Raw genomic sequence first — 21,750 nt, 5'->3', positions numbered from 1 at the left:
GCAACTGAAGAAAAACAACTCGGAAGGGACATAACTTGCCCAGGGCCACACAGTCAGGAAGTGGCAGAGCCTGGCTTCAGCCCAGGGCTGTTTGACGCCATTGAGTTTACTCTCCTAACAACACCACAGTTCCATCGTGTAGGGGAGGAACTGGGAGAGCCTAGAAATGGGGCAGTTGTGTGGTTACCACCCGGGGCCAGGAGCTGGCGGACAGCAAGGAGATCTGGCCATGGGGCTGAGCATTTGTTTCATAGGCCAACACCAACACGGATCTGAGGCTGGCAGCTGCCAATGGAGCCCTCCTGCGACATCGGGTGCTGCTGGGGGTGACAGATACGGTGGAAGGCTGCCAGAGTGTGATCCAGGTACTGTGTCTCAGCGGCCTGTCCTTGATGGCCCGCTTTGGGCTGGACCAATGGGGTGAGTTGCCTCCATGTTCTCCCAGACTTCATCTGCACGGTGTGTCCAGGTGTGCCCAGGAGTCTGTGAGTGAGAAGGCTGTCTGGCACCCCTTTGCTTCCTCCCTGCTTCAGGGTTTCTTCCCTGAGACCCCTTTCAATAAGGGGCCATTGCAGATTAAGGCAGTACTTTGAGATGGACACAAGTTGTCCAGGAATGGTTTGTTTGTTTGTTTGTTGTGGGGTGTGTGTGGGGGGTACTATAATTTTGGGGGGTTTGTTTGTATTTTTAATGATGCTTAAAATAAGAGGACATTTGGTTGGGGCTTGTAATTATTTTTCTGTATTCAATTTTTATTTGAATAATTATTAATTGTATGGGCTTTGAGGGTTAAAACCATTCCCTGCATCCTTGAAATCTTATTATACAGAGGTTTTTTCATTGTCCCTGTCCAGGAAGGGTTTGGAATGATTTATGGGAGATGTGAGGCCCTGGACATTTTGAGCAGGGATTGACAGTTTTCAAAGCTGAACACAAAGCAATTTTTCTACTAGCTCATAGAAACCAGGCTTTGTCATGGTGTGGTACTTTGGGATAAAATAGAATGGCAAGTTCCTTCCAGAGAACAGAATAAAAACCGGTCGTCTTCCAAGGGTGGGCCTCCGGTGAGGAGGCAGGAGGTGAAGGTGGCCTTGGGGTCAGGGCTGGCTTGGCGTCACGGCGCTCATATGGTGTTTCCTCCCCTTCCCAGCTCTGGTTTGTCTACTTCGACCTGGAGAACTGTGCGCAGTTTTTGTCTGACCATGTCCAAGAAATGAAGACCAGTCAAGGGGTAAGACATACTAAGTGAGAAAAACTCCCAAAACACAGGAGGCCAAATTGTATGGCTCCTATTACCTCAGTGTTGGAAAAATGTCTAAAAAAAAGTTATTTGGAAGGAAAAAGTTATTTGGTTATTTTTATCTAGGGAATGATGTTTTTTTCCCCTCCTCTTTTTTACTAGTCGTGTTTTCCACATTCCTTATAGGGACCATGTATTTCGTTATAATATAATAATAATAATAAATCCTGGCAGAGGGAGGTCCTGTATATTTAGACTACATTCAGTTGTTCAGAGTGCCTTCCTACAATTTTTGAAGAAATCAGATTGGAGGGATTTTGTTCTGATTCTACAGATAAGGAAACTGAGGCTCTGGGAAGTCTGGCTGCCTGTCTGAGGTCACAGAGCTGGTTCATGACGCTCAGGTTTGAGCCCAGTCTCCTGTCTCCGATGCTGTCCCTAGGATCAGCCTTTCCCTGGACCCCGGAAGTGCTGCTGTTGAATCTTGAAGTTGTGATTGTGGTTTAACACTGACCTGGGCCCTTTACTTCCTGTGTTGTCCCTTACCAGGCCTCTGAACCTCAGTTTGTTCATCCACAACATATGGATAAACTTATCCACATCCCAGGCTGCTTTGAGGAGCAAATGAGAGCATGGAGGGAAACGTGCTTTAGAAGCTGTCATGTACCGTACCCTTGTAGGGAATGATCCGATTTCACCAATGTGGCCCACTTGCAGATGTTCCTGTAGTCAGCCTCTGAGTCTCTAGATGGATCCTTCCTCTCCTGGGTCTGTAGTGCTGGGAGCAACTCGGCCTCCCAGATTTAGCTGTGTGCCTATTAGGACATGATCTGAGGCCCCTCTGTTTCCTTTGCAGTCCTTGCTGAGAAGCAGATTGAGTCGGTTATGCGTGGTCATGGAGACTAGGGTGAACTCTGAGACGGCAGAGGGGCCTGAGAACCTGCTGGAGGAATCTCCTCTCCTGCCCAGCAGCCCTCGTCCCGAGGAGAGGCCGCTCATGCAGACAGAGCTTCGCCAGCTCATCCCTGAGGCTGAGCCACAGGTAATGGGCACTGTAACCAGCCAGGGTCATCCTTCTTCGTGGGGAATTTGTATAGAGTCTGTGTGGGGGCCTCAAGTTCTAGATTCCTAAGGGCATGGCTTCTATGAGTTGGTAGTGACCATGCAAATCTTCTAGCTCAGTCTTTTCGATCTTTTTTTTCCCCCTCATCCTAGCACTTTGTAAAATAGGGATCATTTTCTACTTACTATTTTTTAAAATATATCTTGGATATTCTTTTTGATTGTTACATTGGATGGGCAGTTGCATGTTGATGGATCATAACCTATTTGTCCTTCATGTTGGTGCGTGTTTGGGTCATTTTTTTTTTATCAACCACTCCTTCCATCAATCATTTGTTCAGTCATCCAGCCATCTGCCTACTTAAAGGGTAGTTGGATATTTGAACCTTATATGCATCTCTGTTGAATTCCAGTTCCTCCACCGCAAGAGGTCTGTTGGGTCCTGCCACCCAGTCTTGTCTGTTGGGTATGGCCAAGTGCTGGTAGACCAGAAGTCTGATGATATGTTTTACAACTTGCATTCCCTTCTTCTCCCCATGGGGATAGATCCACTGTCTGGGAGACATGTAGGGAGGGGTGACCTCAGGTCTGGCGTGGTTCAGGAGACCACTTGCATTTTTTTTTTTTTTTTTGGCCAAGAGGGAATTAAAGGTCCAAACCAGCCCAGAATTTCCCTTTCACACTGGTGAGGAGTAGAGGGGAACTGCAGATAGGACTATTTACAAGAAAAAATGATAAATGTATCAGGCTCTTCACTTGAATCCCATTGACTTTTATTAAAGAGCAAAAAAGATTGATAAGGTCATATATTTTTTGTGTGTGAAATAGCCCATTAAATATGGGTTTTTAAAATTATTTTTTTCACATTCTTCTTAACCAAAGTAATACAATTTCCTATTATGAATATCAGGTCTCAGTGTGTGTGCACGTGTTTTTAAAGTAGCTGCCCTTGTAACTTAGGAAAAATACAGTCAATTTCCAGGCCTCAGCATGGCTAGCTCTTATGTTTCTGTAGGAACTCAGGGTCTGTAAAAGGCAGACCAATAACTATAATAAGCTCTTACACTTTCACAGATTTTTATCATCCATAAAACTCTTTAGCATACCCTGTGAGGTCTGGATTAGTTTCTCTTCTTCCCTGATGAGCAAAATAAGGGTCCAGGAGATCAGCTGACTTGCCCAAGGTCACAGAGCAAGGAGAATGTGGCAAAGCCAAGGGCAGAAGCCAGGCCTATTCTAAGTAGACAAGATTTCTTGCAACAGTTCTCTGCTTAGTATATTATTGATTTTAGAGTAATTTGGCTAGAAGACCAATCTGAATTAATGGGCAGTAGGATATTTGAAATTTTTAGTATTTTCTAGCACAGAGGACAATTCAAGAGAAAAGCTAATCATACAGAACCAGGTGGAATTTCCACTTCTCTGAATAATAAAAATGGTAATGATATTGATGACATTTATAATGCGCTAGGCTTGGGCTAAGTGCTTTCTATATAGGAAAATAAATTCAGCGAGGGAGAAGCTATTATTTTCCTTATTTTATTGATGAAGAAACAGGCTCAGCAAGGTGAAGAAACTTGCTCAGGGTCAGCCACAGAGCTAGTAAGTGGCCTTTTTGTTCTTAATTACTGACTCTTTAGCCGTAAATTGCCTGAATATAACCCACACCCTATTTTACCAAATTTAGACTGGTCCTTAGGAAAGCCCTTTACAACCATGCTTAAGGGATTTAAGAATTTTCATGTAATCCCACCTTCCAGGCCAGTGAATTCCACTTTAGAGACCAAATGTATTAAAAACCTGCATTAAATCCAATTTTTGTAAGCAAACTTTTATTTAAATATATTGGGAGTACTTGTTTAAAGGAAAATCGATCAGGGACCTTGTATGGATTGAAGAATCTGACTATACTGGGCATATTTCCTCCCTCATTTAACTAATCATTTAGTGATTTTCTTCAAGTGAGTTACCCTGACCTCATGTACTTTCCAGACTTGTAAACATCTGAAACTAGAAAAAGTGTATGCGTGCACGATCGCCAGGTATAAATCAATGGTTAATTTCTCTAGTGCTTTGAGTTTACATGAGTTTTTTGTGCACGCTTGTATCACCTATCAGCAGTGAGGCCGCCCACCTTTGGGATGGGGAAACAGGCTGAGGGAGCCTAGCGGTCCCCCAGTGAGTGCATTTGGGATTTCACATGCTAGGCATTTTCCATGAGCCCCTGGTGCTGGCCTGGCCTGGCCTGGCTCTTCTCAGGGAGCATCACTGCTGGGTCCAAGCTCATGAACGTGGCTGGGTTTTCCCCTTGTGCACTTGCACCCTCCCCTCCAGGGTCTTCTCTGTGGCCCTCACTCTTCTTCCCTGATCCCCCCAGGAAATGGCCCAGCAGCTGTTGGCAGTGTTTGGTGGCTACTACATCCGGCTCTTGGTGACCTCCCAGCTCCCCCAGGCAGTGGGGACACGACATACAGACTCTGCGAGGGTTCCTTGCCCCTGCCAGGTCATAGAAGCCCACCTCCTGGGCACGGGGTGCTGCCCGTTGCTGGCCAGGTGACCCTAAGGACAAAAGTACTCATCTTTCTCCAAGACTGAAGGTGAGAAGCACGGAAGGCCCCCGGAGCCCCCAGAAGGCCGATGGTGAGCCCTAGGTCAGGAGAGAAGTGTTTGGAGACACCCCGAACAGTGTCCATCAGGTCAGCAAAGGGAGTGGCGTGCTCAAGTCCAGGCCCTTGCACAGATATAGCTGGTTGACATCCCGTGCTGACACGTGGTCTTTTCAGAAGCTGATGGTTGCTGAGCTGGTCCTACCTCAAGCCACCCTCTGTGCTTCTTAGAACCATCAATGTGGAAGGAAGGGGCAGGCTCCCTTCCCTTTCATTGACTGGAGAGTCCAGGAGATGTGATGATGGCCAGTCTGGGGAGCTCAGTGGTCCAAACTTGGTCCCCAGTGATGCTCCCAGCCCCAACCCCTTCAGGTCAGGTGGGATAACTTTCTCCATGGCATTGCTGCAGACCTCTAAAATTGTGACTGCCTTTTCCCTGTCTGAAGAAAAGATATACATTTTTATAATTTCTTCTCTTTTTCTTCCCAATATTTTATCAGAAACAGTGGCATCTGTGGTTGTTGTCTGCTAGCACACAGGCTTGCAGAAGAAAGAAAAATAAACAGATGACTCTTAATCGGAATATTTGGAAGAGACTGATCCTGTTTGTTTTGAGAGCTTGTTTTGTTCAAAGACATGAATGCTTGTGGTTATGGTTTTATAGTAAGGTCTTAGAGCAACAGTCATGTTGGCTGACAGTAACATTGGATGGAATGAACATGGAATGAAGTGTGTAAATCAGTCACTTGTGAAGTTCTGTGAAGGGTTCAGAGGCTTCCAGGTGTACTGTTTCTGAACAATTTGGAGGACCCTTTGCTCCATAGACCCAAATCCAAAAGCCCTGGCCTGACATCTAAGGGCTCCCCATCTTGCAAAACCTGACCTTCACCTGTCATTTTGGCTTCATCTCCCACGAAACCCTTCCATAAATTAAAACTTGCCTGGACTGACGTACCTATTGCGTGCTACCTGTTGGACTCCTATGCATGCTTCAAAGCCCAGCTTTACTCACCCCTGCTCCAGGAAGGCTTCCAACACAGCGAGCCTGCTGCTCTCTCCCTCCTTAAAATTCTTGATGTACATGCTGCCTGTACTTAAATGTTTTGTTATTGATTCTATTTTCCTGTGCACCTTCCTATATTTCCAGCTAGACTGTGAGCTCTCCAAGGACAAAGTCTACATCATATACTATTTGTTCATGCCCTAGAACTGTTAAGGAAAAAGAAAATCTGTGGATTGATTGCAGTGCCATCTCCATAGCAGCTTCACAAACTGCTGCCCCGACTTAGTTGAATGATGAGGTTGGTGCAGACCTGGGTTCTGGTTCCGACTCTGCCACTTGCTAGCTGTGTAACTTTTATCAAGTTTCCCTTTGCTGGGCCTGAGTTTTCTTATCTGTAAAATGGGTTGGAGGATCAGGTGATTCTGAAGGGCCCTTCCAGGGCTGAAGTTCTGGGAATTTCCAGACTGATCGGCTCCCTCCCGGCCCCTGGCCTGTCTGTGATGCCTCTCCACAGCCCCACTTGGCTGGGGAGTCCCAGGCAGAGCCCAGGCCCAGCTGGCAGGAGACCTGGCTTCTTGTCCCAGATGTTCTGCTCCCTAACTCTGTGACCTTGGTGAGGTCACTTAACCTCTGTGAGTCTCAGTTTTCTCCTTTATAAAATGCATGGGTGACATGGCATGGAAGAAATGGTTCTGACTTTCTCTATGCCAGAGGAGGCAATGGCTATTTTAGGTGTTTATCTTTAGCTGGTTTTGCTAAAGAAGAATTATTCATGAAACCAATCACTGCCTTTCCGACCTGACATCGAGGAAATGGAAATGTAGGCTGACAAGGTGATCACTAGAGGCCCATATTTATCATCCAGTCATAAAACCCTAATAAGTATAAGACAAGAGAATAAAAATTTGTCAAATGCAAAGCAGTCGTTTTTCGATTTTAAGGTCTGCCTAAAGAGCCCTTGATGTGTTATTTCTTGCTTTTTCCTCCCTTTAGAGTTTCTGGGGGGGTCTCACCTGGTGGGGCGGGGTATTCACGGTGTGCCCGGGTTGTGCATTTCTTTGCATCAGTGCCTCAGTTTCCTCATTTTTAAAACCCCATTGATCTCTGCCTTGCCTTCTCTGCAGGGTTACTGCAAAGATCAGATAACATGAACGAACTTGCTCTCTTAAGTTTTAAAGCTCCGTGTTGCTGACAGGAGTGGTGATGGCAAAGATGGGGAGATGTCACAAGTGGCTGTGAAGAGGGTAACTCAGAACTTTGACTCTAGGGTCAGATCTTAATCAAATCTGGGTTCTGCCACTTAGAAGCAGTCTGACTTCATAGAGGTCACTTCCCAACCCTGGGTCTCAGCTCCTCTTCTGTAGAATGGGGATCAGAGTCTCTACCCCAAGGGTTATCATGAGGGTTAGTGAGATCATGGATGTAAAGTGCTTGCAGCATAGTAAGAGCTCCATAAATTGTGGCTGCTTTTGAAATCTCTCACCATTTCTTGTAAACAGTGGGTGCCCAATCTTTATTTTTGTTATGGAGTGGGTCATTAACAGTTAGTGTTTATTCAGCTGCGGCAGTCCTCATCTACTCCCTCATCATGGACTACATTGTCCGTGAATAAAGGTTCCAGTTAAATCTCTGAAATCCAGTGCCGGGAGGCAGTGGAGCAGGGAGCTTAGGAGCAAGCTGGTGCTTTGGGCCAGATGCTCACCCTCTCTGTTCCTCTGTTTGCAGGAGGTGATAATAAAGGGGAATTAAGTGAGGTGATACATGTAACCCACAAGCCTGGTCCACAATAAGGTCTCGATCAGTGGCAGCTTTTCTGCAGCTCTTGGATACTGTGTTGTGCGTGTGTCTTTTAGCTCAAGGTTTCTGTTGGGTTGTTCAAATCTATCCTTAGGGAATTTGATTTGCTTGTTTTGTCAGTGACCCAGTGTTCTAGTTTGCTAATGCTGCTAAATGCAAAACACCAGAGATGGATTGGTTTTTATAAAAAGGGGTTTATTTGGATACACAGTTACAGTCTTAAGGCCAAAAAGTGTCCAAGGTAACGCATCAATATTCGGGTACCTTCACTGGAGGATGGCCAATGGCGTCCGGAAAACCTCTGTTAGCTGGGAAGGCACGTGGCTGGCGTCTGCTCCAAAGTTCTGGTTTCAAAATGGCTTTCTTCCAGGACGTTCCTCTCTAGCAAGCTTGCTCCTCTTCAAAATGTCACTCACAACTGCACTGAGTTCCTTCTCTTTGAGTCAGCTCATTTATTTGCCTCCACTGATCAAGGCCCGCCCTGAATGTGTGGGGCCACGCCTCCATGGGAATATCCCACCAGAGTCACCACCCACAGCTGGGTGGGGCAAATTCCAAGCAAATCTAATCAGCACCAAAACGTCTGCCCCACAAGACTACATCAAAGAATATGGCTTTTTCTGGGGGACATAATACATTCAAACTGGCACACCCAGGGAGGAAAATCTCTACAATTGTAGATTTTCTATTTCTTCTGACAAGTTTTTTTTTTAATTACATGTTTTTTAAAAAAATTGATCTATTCATTTTAAAGTGTACAATTCAGTGGTGTTTAGTACATTCACAAGATTGTACAACCATCACCACTATCTAATTCTAGAACATTTTCATCACCCCAAAAGAAATCCTGTACCTGTTAGTCACTCCCCATTTCTCCCACCCCCCCTCAGTCCTTGGCAACCACTAATTTTTTTCTCTATAGATTTTCCCATTCTGTACATTTCAAATCAATGAAATAATTAAGGTGGCCTTTTGTGTCTGCTTTCTTTCACTTAGCATAATGTCTTCAGGGTTCATTCATGTTGTAGTATGTATCAGTACTTCATTTCTTTTTAATGGCTGAATAATCTTCCATTGTAGGGATATACAATATGTTGCTTATCCATTCATCAATTGATGGGCATTTTGGTTGTTTCTACTTTTTAGCTTTTATGAATAATGCTGCCGTGAACTTTTGTGTACAAATTTTTGTGTGCGCATATGTTTCAATTCACTTCTGACAAATTTTGTTCTGTTTAGAATTGTTAACAACTTCCTCGTTTGGTTGACCCTTTTATCTTTATGAAATGCCCCTCTTTATCTCTAGTAGAGATTTGGTCTTAAAATCTACTTTGTCTGATAGATCAGCTTTCTTTCGGTTAGTGATTACGTAGCATATCTTTGTTCATTCTTTTACTTTCAACATATCTGCATTATATTTACGGTGCCCTTCTTGTAGGTGTATAGGTTTTTCTTTTGTTTTGTTTTTAATCCAGTTTCTGTTTTTTAATTGGAGTATTCACTATGTTTACTGATGTATTTATGGATATATTTGGACTAAATCTACTATCTTACCATTTGCTTTCTATTTTTTAAGCTTTTATTTTGAAATAATTTCAAATTTAAAGTTACAAAAATAATACAAAGCCCCATACAGAGAAATCCAACATCTCTCACCTCCCAGATACCCAGATCCACCAATTTTAATTTTAACATTTTGCCACCTTTTCTTTCTTTCCCTCCCTCCTTCTCTCTCTCTCTTCTCCGTCATATATCTGTCCATCCTCTGAACATCTGAGAGTAGGTTGCACAAACCATACTCCTTAAACATGTACTACTTCCATGTATATTTCCTACGAACAAGTATATTCACCTTACGTGCAGTTATCAAGTTCAAGAAATTTAACATTGATATAAAGCTTACATTCTGTATTCCTTTTTTACTTATGTCCCAATAATGTCCTTTTTGAGCCTTTTCTCCTCCATTCTTAGATCCCACTCAGTATCATATATTACATTTATTTGCCATTATCTCTTTAATTTCTTTCTTTTTCTTTTTTTTCAATTGTGGGAACATATATGTAACATACATTTTCCCATCCCAACCCCTCCCAAGCATACCTTTCAGTGGGGTTAATCACATTCAGAATATTGCAGTGCCTTCCCTACCATCTGTTACTAGAACTTTCCTTTTACCCCAAACAGAAACCCTACACTCATTTCGCATTAACTCCCCATTACCCCTGTCCCCTACCCCTGGTACTCTACTTTCTGACTACGAATTTGCTTATTCTCTGATACTTTCTTTGTGGTTTCTGTGAGGCTTAAGTTTCATAACCTAGATCTATAGTAATCTCATTCCCCCTTTCTTGTCCTTTTCTGTCTTGTTTGGGTTAAAATTTTTTTGATCTCCTCTATTAGCCTGCTAGTTATATATACATTTTCTTTTAGTAGTTACTCTACAATAAAATGTATCCTTAACTTTTTGAAGTCTATTGTAAAGTACTTTTGCCACTTCCTGGACAACCCAAGACCCTTAGAACACTCATTATTTACCTGTTGTGCTATTTTTGTCATGGATTTCAGTTCTCTCTAAATTTTAAACCACAAAAGACATTATTATTAATGCTTTATGCAGTCAATTTTCAGATTTATCCACCTCCTTACTTTTTATTACTTTATTAATTTTTTTTATTGCTCTTTATTGCTTTTTGCATTTCTGTACATATGTCTAGGTTCATTCTCCTAGACCTGTCTTTAGTATTTTACTTTAGTATTAGAAATGCCTTTAGTATTTCCTATTCCAGTTCATATCTTCTGGTGACAATTTCTCTCTCAGTTTTTGTTTGCTGGAAGAGTCTCCATTTTTTTTTATTTTTTGAAATATATTTTTGGTAAATCAAGCATTCTAGGTTAGGTTGGTGGAGTTACGTTCTTCCATCCCTTTAAAGATGTCCTTGGCTTTCATTGTTTCTGTTGTGGAGTCAGCCATCAGTGCTACTTTTGCTGCTTCTAAGATTTTCTCTTTGCTTTGGTTTTCAGCAGTTGTGTTCTAATGCACTTAGGTATAGCTTTCTTTATATTTATCCTGCATGGTGTTCATGGCACATCTTGAATCTGTGACATGAAGGGCAGAAGCTACCTTTCATCATAGCTTCTGCCCTCTTTCTCATCTCGTTCTGGAACTCTAATGATATGTTTATTAGACTTTTCCACTATGTCCCTCCATTCTCTTGGCTCTTCATGATTCAGTTTGGATATTTTCTACTGACTTATCTTCTAGTTCACTAATCCTATCCTCATTTGTGTTTAATCAGTTGTTAATCCTGTATATTAAGTTCTTGATTTCAGCTATTGTGATACTTGGTCTTAGAATTTTCATTTAACATTCAAAAATGGTTTCCAGCTCTTTGATAAAATTATTGATCGTGTCATCTGTTTCCTTCAGTATATAATTACACTGGTTTTAAAGTCCGTGGCTGTTGACTCCAATATCTGCTGCTTTTGTATATCAGGTTTTATTTTTTTCTCGCTTTTCGGTCAGTTGGTTTTATCTTCTATTCCTGGTAATTTTTGATTCAATGCTAGACATTTTTTAATGAAAAACTGAAGCTATATAAAGGCTCTGGATATTTCAGAGAGGATTTACTTTTGCTTCTGGCAAAAGTAGGGTTAGGATAGATCTGATTATGAGATTCAGTCTTTGTGAGGGCTGATCTATTTCTGGTTAGCCTTTACTCTCTTTAGAGGTTTTAACAGAAAACCAGTTAAAAATTTTGTTCTTAAACCATGGCTCCTGGTTCATGGTGAACTCTAAACCTCTAATTTTTGTTGCCCTAGCCTTATGAGACTGCTGAAACCTCTGCTCAGCCTTCTAGCCTCTTAGACCCTGCTTAGGATTTGGTAGGTGCCTTAAGAGCATCAGCAGGCCTGGATGTCTGCCTCTCTCTCTACTTCCTCTCTCTCTGGGAGCTTGGCCCCTCAAGCCCTCGCCGCATCGGTAGCTCTCTGATGCATTCAAACAGAGTAAAATAAAATACAGCTTTTTAAAGTGCTCTCAGCAGGAACGTTGGTCTGCCAGTCAGAAATAAAGTCCAGCTATAGCTTCTATTGTCATCATTGTTGGTGTTATTTGAAAGAAAGAGGTCACTCTGAGATTGAGAGCCCTTTGACAAGTTCACAGGATGGGAGCCTCTTCTCAGCTCTTGTGCGAAGAGGCTTCTGAGTCAGCAGAGCTGGAAGTGGCATTTAAAGGAGCATCTTCTATGTGCAAAGCACCTGCTATACCTGTTGCAAGAAGCAGTTCCAAGACATTAGGAACATGGGGTTTGTTGCACATGGGACCTTGGTGCAGAAGGTAGTAAGGAATGCAGAGGGTCAGAGGAATCTGGGTCAGAGGACAGGTCCAGGGGATGTGGTGTGAGGGCTGGACAGTGAGGCCCCAGGAACTGTATCTGCCCAGTTGATGCCGGTGGAGATTCTCCCCCCATGGAGAAGAGGCGCTAGAACATGGTGAACGGATCCTTCACACACATCAACAAGCCCCTTGTTTCTTTCTAGCCATAGGGTACTTTTTTTTTTTTAACCTTCTGCTAAATATTTCCACCTTCCTTCTGAATGTAGCCCTTGTTTGTCCCACAGGTTTTTCCAGCTTGACATAGTCCCAGATGGAATGATCGGCTGTATCTTTTCAATTTGACTTCACCACCACCTCCTTCTCAGTTCTCTGCATTGCAAAAGAGAAGGCAGGAAACTCCTTTCCCAGGATCTCCTTCCCTGCATGGTTCTGAGTTAGAACTTACCAGTTTTACTTAAGAAATATATTGTAACTCGGAGCCACTTCCTCTGTCCTTCCCAGTGGCCCTAGTTTAGGGTGATGGCCTCGTATTGGATGTTCCTATCAGTAGGGGTCCCATCAGAAGACAGAAACCACCTAGTAATGTGAGCAGCAAAGTTTAATATAAAGAAATACTGACTCTAATGGGGTTGGAGTGATGGGGGATTGGCTAGTAAGAAGTAAAGAGAACTCTAAAGAATATAATGGTAGCAGATGTAAGGAGCAGCCACCATGCTCTGGGCTGGTGGAGCACCCCATGCAGAGTCCCCACACCCATCCCCAGCTAAGATCCAGACCTTGTTGGGGAGGGCATGGCTTTGGCTCACTGCATGAAAGAGAAGTCTGAGGTGTCACAGAGGCAGGATGTGCTAGAAATCTGCCCTCTGGACTTGCCAGAAATCTGCCCTCTGTGGTGCCAGGGGAAGTCCATGGAGAGGTGTCTCACTGGAGGCATGCCCCCATTTGTGGGGGTGGTACCGGCAATCTGCTGGCTCCTGAGTGTCGCTCTCCATCGTGTACTGTGGGATCTGCGTGCTGGAGGAATCTCCTGTGCTGCGGAGCCTGATGTCGGAGAAGGTGCCTGCGCTGCGAGAGCTGGGTGTTGGGTAAGCTGTGGGCTCTGCTGGAGCCAGATGCTGGAGAAGCTGCCTTCGCTGCTGGAACCTGCTGAGATGAGCACAAGGGAACTGAGCAGGAAAGCCCTTTCCTCCTCCAGTGTTTCTCCAGCACCCCCTACTGACAAAGTTTAGCATTGCACCAGCTGACAAAACCTACTTAAAGGGCCCAGCTCCAATTTTGAATAGCAGTCAATGAAGATTCCCTTTGAAGCTGAGAGCAATAATTGGCCCATATCATTCAACATCCTTGTGAAGAGCAGCATAGCCGAGTGATAAGCACGTAGCCCTCTGAAGTCAGGCTTCCTGGGTTCAAGCCTTAGCTCTGCTCCTCACTATTAATGTAACCTTAAGAGATCTATTTAATCTCTCTGTGCCTCAGTTTCCTAATCTGTAAAACTGGGATAATAATGGTGCCAATCTCATTGGGCTCTTGTGCTGATTGAGTTGATATTTGTAAAGCACTTATAACAAACAGTACCTGGTACAGAGTGAGCAGTAGACCAGACTTTATATTACTGTTATTGTTACTCTGTCTCAAATCCGTCCTTCAGATTGCAGCCAGGGTGGGTTTACCCTTGTAGGTATGAATTTTAATCCATACGACTGTGGCATAAGATATTATATGCCTTTATTCCTCTCTTTTCTGAGGTGGGGACAGGCAGAGGGGTGCTAATTGTCTTCTTAGTAACTCACCCTGTCCGTATTGCAAAAAACCCAGAAATCTGGCTAAGTCAGATTTAGCAACTTTGTTGCTGAAAACCCATCTGTGGCTCCCCATTTCTTTCAGGAGCAAATCCAACTCCATTTCCCTACATGGGAGGCTCTCAGTGCCCTGCTCTTCTCACTTCACCTCCCACTACGCCCTGGCTCAGGGGTTCACTTCAGTCATTTCAAACTTTTCAGTTTACCACCATGTACCCTATCAAGTGGCATCTCTATTTTTCAAGTTTGATGATTTTGCTTCCTCCAGGAACTCCATTACCCCTCCTCTTTGCTTGGCTAATTGTCCTTCAACCTTCAGAAAACTCAAGCATCATCCCCTTCAGGAAGCCTTCCCAAGTCCCTGAGCTGGGAGCAAAATGCTCCTTTTCTGTATGCTCCCAAAGTTGTCCTGTTGTGTTCAAGTCATGAGCATCCATTCCTAGCTTCTGGGCTGAAGTTAAAGCCACTTGGGGTCTCTTGCATGTTTCCTGTGTTTGCATGCTCTGTTTATTTTTCAGCATGGACAGGGCCGTCTCTGCACTGGCTGTGCGCCACCTGCTCTAGAGCTGCTGGTTGCAGTTTCACATGACCTGCTTCACTGTTGACTGTAGCCCTGAGCACCAAATGGAGTCACACAGTAGGTGAACAGAATTGTGCCCTCAAGCACTAGACATTTATTAAATCATCCATTTACAGCAGCCTGTTGGTGGAATCTAAAACCTTGGTAGATTAACTCAGAGTGACCGAAAATATTAAAAAATGATAAAACCATATTTCTTGAAGAGATGCTAGGTTCTGATGGCTCCCATATTCATGAGTATCTCAGGAGTAGGGCTGGGGCAGGGGAAAAGAGGAGGGACACAGCCCTGCAATGTGACCGAGGACTTTAATTGGGGGCAGCTCCTCCCGCGGTGGCCTTGTCAGGAGCTGAAGTGACTCTCACTGGTGGCACAGGGATGGCTCAGACGTCTTCTCCTCCAGGGGAGTTTCCGAATCGGTCTTCATGACTCCTGTTCACCGCCCTCTTGCTCTAGGAGATGGTCCGGCAGCCGTGCAGCCTTAGCGGCCCATGTGGGGGCTGCCGGCTACATCTGTCAAGGCCTTCCAAGGGTGCACATCTTGATCAGCTCCCTATTGTGGGGACAGTGGTGTGGGTATCTCATTTTCAAACTGTTCTTGCGAGCATTTGAATTCAGATCTGAAAGAACGAAGGAGAAAAGTTATCCTGTGTCAAGGCTTTGATTTACGCATGGATGTACTGCCTGGATCCAAGTCTACCCTGGCAATGCTTCAGTTTATTAATGGGCACTTAAAAAACAGAACAAAACTGCTTGAGCTAAAAATGACTTCAAACCGGGTTAATTTAATAATTGAGATTTTAGAGGTTTACTTACTACCTCAGCATTATCTCATTTTATCCTCCCAACAACTGGAAGAGTAGGTGATGTAAGAGAGAGAGTCTGTGACTCTCCTGAGCTCAGGAAGCAGCAGGGACAGGATTTACCCTGGTGCCTGGGACTTGAAACCAGTGATCTGAACCACTATCTATGCAGTCTTTAAAGGCTGATCACTTATAGGTTTTGGTAACTACTCCCCTTCCACACCCCCAGAGAGCTGAAAGAAGCCTGAGCATGTCCCAGCAGGAGGTAGCTGGGGAGACTGAGGGCTAGAGAAACAGTTCAGGCATTCTGGCTGACCACGATGCAGAACCTACCAAAGGTCCGTGGGTGTTGAAGCTCCTGGGACCTCCTCTGATTGTTGAAGCGAACAGTGGTAGAGGACCCCTCGCTGTCCTGGCAGCAACAACAGAAGATCTTTGAAGCCAGGTTGGGATGGTCTGTAGGGGGAAGAAAGAGCCTGGGTGCTTCCAGCTCTGCAGCCCCTAATTCCAGAAGGCCCAGTGGGTCAGAGTGGACCAGCCTCGCTCAGGATATCACATCCTTCCCCTCTCCCAGACCTCCTGGGACTGGCAGGGCCAGGCCCCTCTCCCTGGGCCTCCGTCTCCGAAGGCCTGTTCTTTGTCTTCTCTACAAAGTTCTCTTCCTCATGGAAAGAACTTGGAGCCTCTCCTCTGCCAGCCTTTACCTGTAGGGGTGCCTTGTAGAATCAGCTGGTCTTAGGGTCCAGCACAGATCTCTGGGCAGGTCTGCTTTCCTAAAGGAACATGAATTACTGCTGAAAAATGCTAGTCCCTTCTCTGCCAGGTCCTTTGACAGCAGAACCCAGCACATCCAGCAGGACCCACAGACCAGCTCTTGTTTAGAAGTCAGGTTTGTGTTCTGCTCTCTTGGTCTGTACTCTGGGGCTGCTGCCTTAATCTCTTTGAGCTCACAGTCTTATCTAGAAAAGGGGAGTAGTAGTACCCACCAGTTTGTAAAGTGACCACTGTGATGATGGAGACCCATGAGCGTGCAGTCCATGCTCATTCTCTTTCCTGTTCCCTCCCCTGCAAGTAGCTCATTGGCTCTGATTTATTTCAGCTGACCCAGGTCCAATGGGATCATGAAACTCAGCCTTGCAGGTTCAAGTCCTGGCTCAGCCACTAACTTGCTGTGAGGCTTTGGGCTAGTCTATCCCTGTCTCGGGGCCTAGGCTCACCACTTGTAATTGGGGGTGATTGGGCTGCATCATCGTTCCTAAGATCCGTCCAGCTCTGATGACCCAAGGTTGTAAGTCCTTGTCTTATTCCCAACCTCCTTTCTCTCCAAGTCTTTGACCATCTCCCACTCTCAAAGCTCCACTCTCTGAATTTTCATCATGGTGTTGGTTGTATGTCACCCACACCATTGCCTTTGCATTTGTTCCACCTTTTGCCTTTGCTTCAAGTCACCTTTTCTAGTGAGGCCATCCCTGGCCCACTCGGCCTACTAAATTCACCCTATTGCAGTTGAGGTTCATTCTATTTAAACCCCCAGTCTCAGCACCCTCTATTCCTTCTCCCCATTTTATTCTTCTCCATAGCCCTTGTCACGTTCTGACCTATTCTAGAATCTGTTTGTGTGTGCTCTGTCCTTCCCCACTGATAAGCCACACAGAAGTGGGAGTTTTATCTTGTTTGTTCACTGCTGGGTCCCTGGTGTAGGGCACAGGGTAGGCAGTTAACAAACGTGTAATGGTTGGATGAACCTGTATTTATCCCACTCTGGTCATGGATAAGCAGTTGCTGTCACCATGGGGAACAAGGTGAGTGATTTTTATTTTAGGACCATCACAACCTGTAGGACCTTGCTCCTCGCAGCCTTGGGCCAGGTGGGTGGCCTTTGGAGGGCCATGGGTTTGCTTCCTGGCCTCCTGCCGGCCACCTCCCCTCCCCATCCCCTTCAACCCAAACCTGTTTCTCTTCCTCCATGTTCCCTATTTTGGGGACAGGTCCCATTATTCACCTTGTGTCTGGAGCCAGAAATGGGGAAACCTCTTTTCTTCCCACCCCCACTTCCCTTCCTCCCACATTCAATCTCTCACCAAGGCCTGGTGGTTCTCTGTTATGAATCTCCTCCATCATCTGCAACCTTCCATCCCCGCTGCCCTCATCAGCTTCCCCACTCACCTGCACCACGACCACAGGTTCCACTCTGGCCCCCTTGCTCGCCTGCAACCGGAAGATTTGCCCCTAATGCAAATTGCCACAAACCCCTCAGTGTCCCCCCTATTCTGCTGCTCCAAACCCCTTTGTGTTCTGTTTCCAGTCAACTTTCGCAGCCTCATTTATTCTCTGCCTCACTCTACACTTCAGCCATCGGAGCTGCTGGCTGTGCTCCAACTTGCTCTCATTCTGCCACCATTTTGCCTTTGCACAAGCTGTTCCCCCACTGGGATGTTCTCTCCCTGCTCCTTCATCCATCTCACTTGCATAGTAAATGTAAATTTTTTTTACATTTATTAAAAAACATGTTTTATTTTTTAATATATACATTATTAGAAACTGGCTGTGGTGGGATGGTGAGGTGTTTCTTGCACTACCAGTGCCCCCCTCTAGATGGAGCCAAAAATGGCCCTTGGCTTATTCCCTGTGGGCCATGAACTTCAGATCTCTGATGACCCCACAGAACTTCTACCAGAACAATAAATATTAAAAAAAAAAAAAAAAAAAAAACAGGACAAGAGGAAGGCTTCTGTAGCTGGAGGAGCTCTTAGGGGTCATTCAGCACAGCTCCTGAGGCTGAGACCAAGAGAGGAAAAATGAGGTCAAGGTAAGTTAGGGGCGTTGTCTGCTTCTCTTGGCAAGTCAATATGAGTCCAGGAGTGATGGAGACATTGTCCTATTTGTTCAGAAATAACACCCCCAACTGCAGTTAAGTCTAAGCTTTGAGCCTCACTCACCTGCAGCTGGCAGAGCAGGGTGGAGGGTGTCTGTGATGTCACAGAGCTGGAGAACCAGGGAATGTCAGGGCAGTGGGGTTTGCAGTGGGCCTCAGAGGCAGGGAGGAGGCAGGGAGGAGGTCTGCTGACTCTCCCTGCAGGGGTCCGTCCCTCTGTCCCTGATGCTGTGCTGTCCACCATCGCCAACTGCTGGGCCAAGGTAGTTTTGCCTTGGATGTCTCTTATCCTCCTTGGATCTTTGGGCTAGCTGAGGCATGTTCTGCTCATGGGGGTGCTAGCGGCACAGGAGAACAAGGCCCACTGTGCAGCTCACTTCCAAGCTCCTGCTGCTGTGCCATCTGCTGAAGTTCCCATTGACCAAAGCAAGTCACACGTCTGAGCTAAAAGCCAAGTGTGGGGGTGGAATGTGCATCTCACCCAATGATATATGACAAAAGGGGGTGAAGAACTAGGGCCAATATTTTCCTCTATCACAGGTAGCATTACTGTCCCCAGTTTACAGATGAGGAAACTGAGGTACAGAGAGTTTATTCGGGATCTTGGCCAAGGTGACACAGCTAGTGCAGGGTCGAGACCAGAGGTGGGGGCATTTTAAAGGTCCGGTCACTTCACAAGAGGGTTGTACCAACTTAGTTCCATCCTCACTAGGGAGGGAACGCTGGTGTGTACCTGCTGCCCTCAACTCCCTTCCTTGTGTCCTGGCCTTTGTGCTGTGGGGACAGAAGCCCATCCCAGAGTGGGGCTTGGAGATTCTCCCCACGTGATTAGATTGGATGTGCCTGGCTAATCAAGGATACCTTTTCCATCTCACGGTCAGCTGATTAGCGATCTTAACTGAATCTTGGACCTGAATACCTGTTTGCCAGAGAAGGCAACGTATTCACAGGTTCCGGGGATTAAGATGCAGATATCTTTGGGGGGCTATTATTCTGCTACCACAGTCCCAATTCAAAAAGCTAGAAGAAGAAAAACAAAGTAACCGAAAGAATGCATGAGGAAACAAGAAAGACAAAAACAAATTCCTGAAGTAGAGTATAGAAAAACAGTGGACTTAATTAAGAAACCAAAACCTTTTTCCGAAAAAAATTAACAAAATAGAAATACTATTTAGCTTCATCAAGAATAGAGAGAGAAAGCACACACACACACACACACACACACACACACACGTAATTAGAAAGGACAAGGGGAAAATAATCATTGAAACAAAAGAAACTGCAAAAATCTTGAGAGTACTTTACGTATCTCTATGCAAATAAATTTGAAAAAAAAAATAGATGTAGAGAATAATTTCCTAGGAAAATAGTTTGTCAAATTGACCACATTAGAGATAAAAACTTTAAAGAGACCAATTTCCACAGAAAAAAAATAGAGTAAGTTATCAAGGAACTCCTCTCCCCACAAAAGGCAACAGGATCAGATGGTTTCATAGGGGAATTCTACCAAACTTTCAAAGACCAGGTGGTCCCAAAGCTACATAAATTGTTGTAGAGCATTGTTAAGAAAAGTTCCAGGTTCTTTTTACAAAGCCAATATTTCATACTGATAACAAAGTCTGATAAAGATAATATGAAAAAGAAGATCACAGAGCAATATTACTTATAAATATTCCTGCAAAAATACTACATTATGAAAATAATATACTATGCTCAGGTGGAATTTATTTCTGGAATGGAAGTTTTGTTCAATTTGAGAAGAGAAATTATATGATTTTTCCCCGATAGATGCTGAAAAAGCTTTTGATGAAATTTAGCACCCTTTCGTGACAAAACCATTAAGAAAGAAAAGAAAGAAGGAAAGAAAATGGAATTGATTGCTCTTTTAACATGATAAGATCTATGTCTGTAGCTGTACCTTTATCTACATCTACATCTATATGTATGTCATCTACATTTATGTCTGAATCTATATATCTTAGTTCCAAAATCAGCTTCTTACTTAATGGACAAGCACTAGAGGTATTTCCTTTAAGATCAGGAACAAAGCAGTGATATCCACTATCTTCATCACTATTTAACATTGTACTGGCTGTATTAAACATTGAAATTAGACAAGGTAAGTCAATTATAGACATAAGAATTATAAAAAGAAGCTAAACTATCTTTATTTGCAAGCGATATAATAGTATTCCTGATTAACCATAGGAGTCAGTTCAGTGACAAAACTAGCTTAAACAATAAAAGAATTCAGAAAGCTACCAGGACATAAAATTAACACACTGAGCTCATTAGTTTTAACATACACAAACAATACCTAGTTACAGGGATGATGATCGCGAAAACACCATTTACAATAGCAACAAGAAAGATTAAATTCTTAGGAATAAATTTATCAATAAATGTGCAAAATTTATATGAAGAACATTTAAAAGTAGTCCTGAAAAAAAAAAAATAGACTAGAACACATGGAAAGATATCCTTTGTTTCTGGATAGGAAGAATCAACATCACAGAGCTGTCAGCTCTCCCTAAGTTAATTTATAAATTTAGCAAAATTATAATGAAAATCCCATGAAGATTTTTTTATGGAGCTAGACAAGTTGATACTAACATTTATGTAAAAAAAATAAGCCTTCAAGAATAAAACAGGGTGGTACTGGCAGATGAACAGACAGACTGACTAGTGGAAAAGAACAGAAAGTTCAGAAAGAGACTCAAATAAATATGACAATTCAGTGTATGATAAAGCTGTCATCTCAAATGACTGGGCCAAAGATGGTCGTTTTAATAATCTGCTGGAATGACTAGATAATCATTTGGAAAAAAGATAAAGTTAGATCCCTACCTCACACATACATAGTAATAACTAGCAAATGAAGCAGAAATCTAAATGTAAAAAATAAAACCATATGAACATGCAAGGAAATATGGATGAATTCCTCTATAAACTTAATGTAGAGAAATCCTTTATAACCATGACACAAAATCCACATGCAATAAAAGATTAATAAATTTGACTTAAGGCCCAAAATACCATAAGCAAAATCAAAAGAAAAATGACAACTAGAATAAGTATTTGAATTTTGAACTCATATAAGGGCTAATATCTCTGCTATAAAAATTAAGGGACAATAGAAAACAAACAAACAAACAAACAAAAAACAAACCCAAACAATAGAAAAATTTGCAGAAGACATAAATAGAGAATCATCCATAACAACACATAACAATGGCACTTAACCATATGAAAAGTTGTTAATCTTCACTCGTAGGAAGATAAATGGAAGTTAAAACCAAAATGAGATACCATTTCCCACCTATCAAATTGGCAGAAGTTAAAAAGTTACTGAGGGTGTGGGGAAAAAGGTTTTCTCATAGATCACTGATGGGAATGCAAATTAGTACAACCCTCACAGAGGGGAATTTGGCAACATCTAACAAAACTACATATGTTTTTACTATTTGACGCAAAATTCCACCTCTAGGAATCAACCCTAAAAGTACAAAACCCTAACATAGAAATATGTGTGCAAAGTTATTCTTTGCAGCATTGTCTGTAATTGCAAAATATTGAGAATAATTTTAAGGCCTATTTATAGGAGAATGTTTGAATAACAGCTGCACAGTGCAGGACAATACAATGCAAAAA

General features: G+C 43.6%; 1 protein-coding gene across 8 annotated transcripts in view; it reads left to right on the top strand.

Annotated features, from left to right (window-relative positions):
- Positions 1–21,750, top strand: part of TMEM268 (transmembrane protein 268) — a 52,843-nt gene that overhangs the window by 25,903 nt on the left and 5,190 nt on the right. For 3 of the 8 annotated variants that reach the window (XM_037850681.1, XM_037850678.1, XM_037850679.1), the window contains exons 6-10: positions 255–365; positions 1,151–1,231; positions 2,097–2,282; positions 4,680–7,155; positions 12,329–14,480. In XM_037850681.1, coding sequence (XP_037706609.1) covers positions 255–365; positions 1,151–1,231; positions 2,097–2,282; positions 4,680–4,859 — 558 coding nt within the window. In that variant the 3' untranslated portion in view covers positions 4,860–7,155; positions 12,329–14,480. The remainder of the gene's footprint in view (positions 1–254; positions 366–1,150; positions 1,232–2,096; positions 2,283–4,679; positions 7,156–12,328; positions 14,481–21,750) is intronic. The other 5 variants (XM_037850685.1, XM_037850682.1, XM_037850683.1 and 2 more) reach the window with 4 other exon arrangements.

Source organism: Choloepus didactylus, chromosome 10 (assembly GCF_015220235.1).
Source record: "Choloepus didactylus isolate mChoDid1 chromosome 10, mChoDid1.pri, whole genome shotgun sequence".
NCBI classification, from domain to species: Eukaryota; Metazoa; Chordata; class Mammalia; order Pilosa; family Megalonychidae; genus Choloepus; species Choloepus didactylus.
This window is presented reverse-complemented; position numbering and strand designations above follow the sequence as displayed.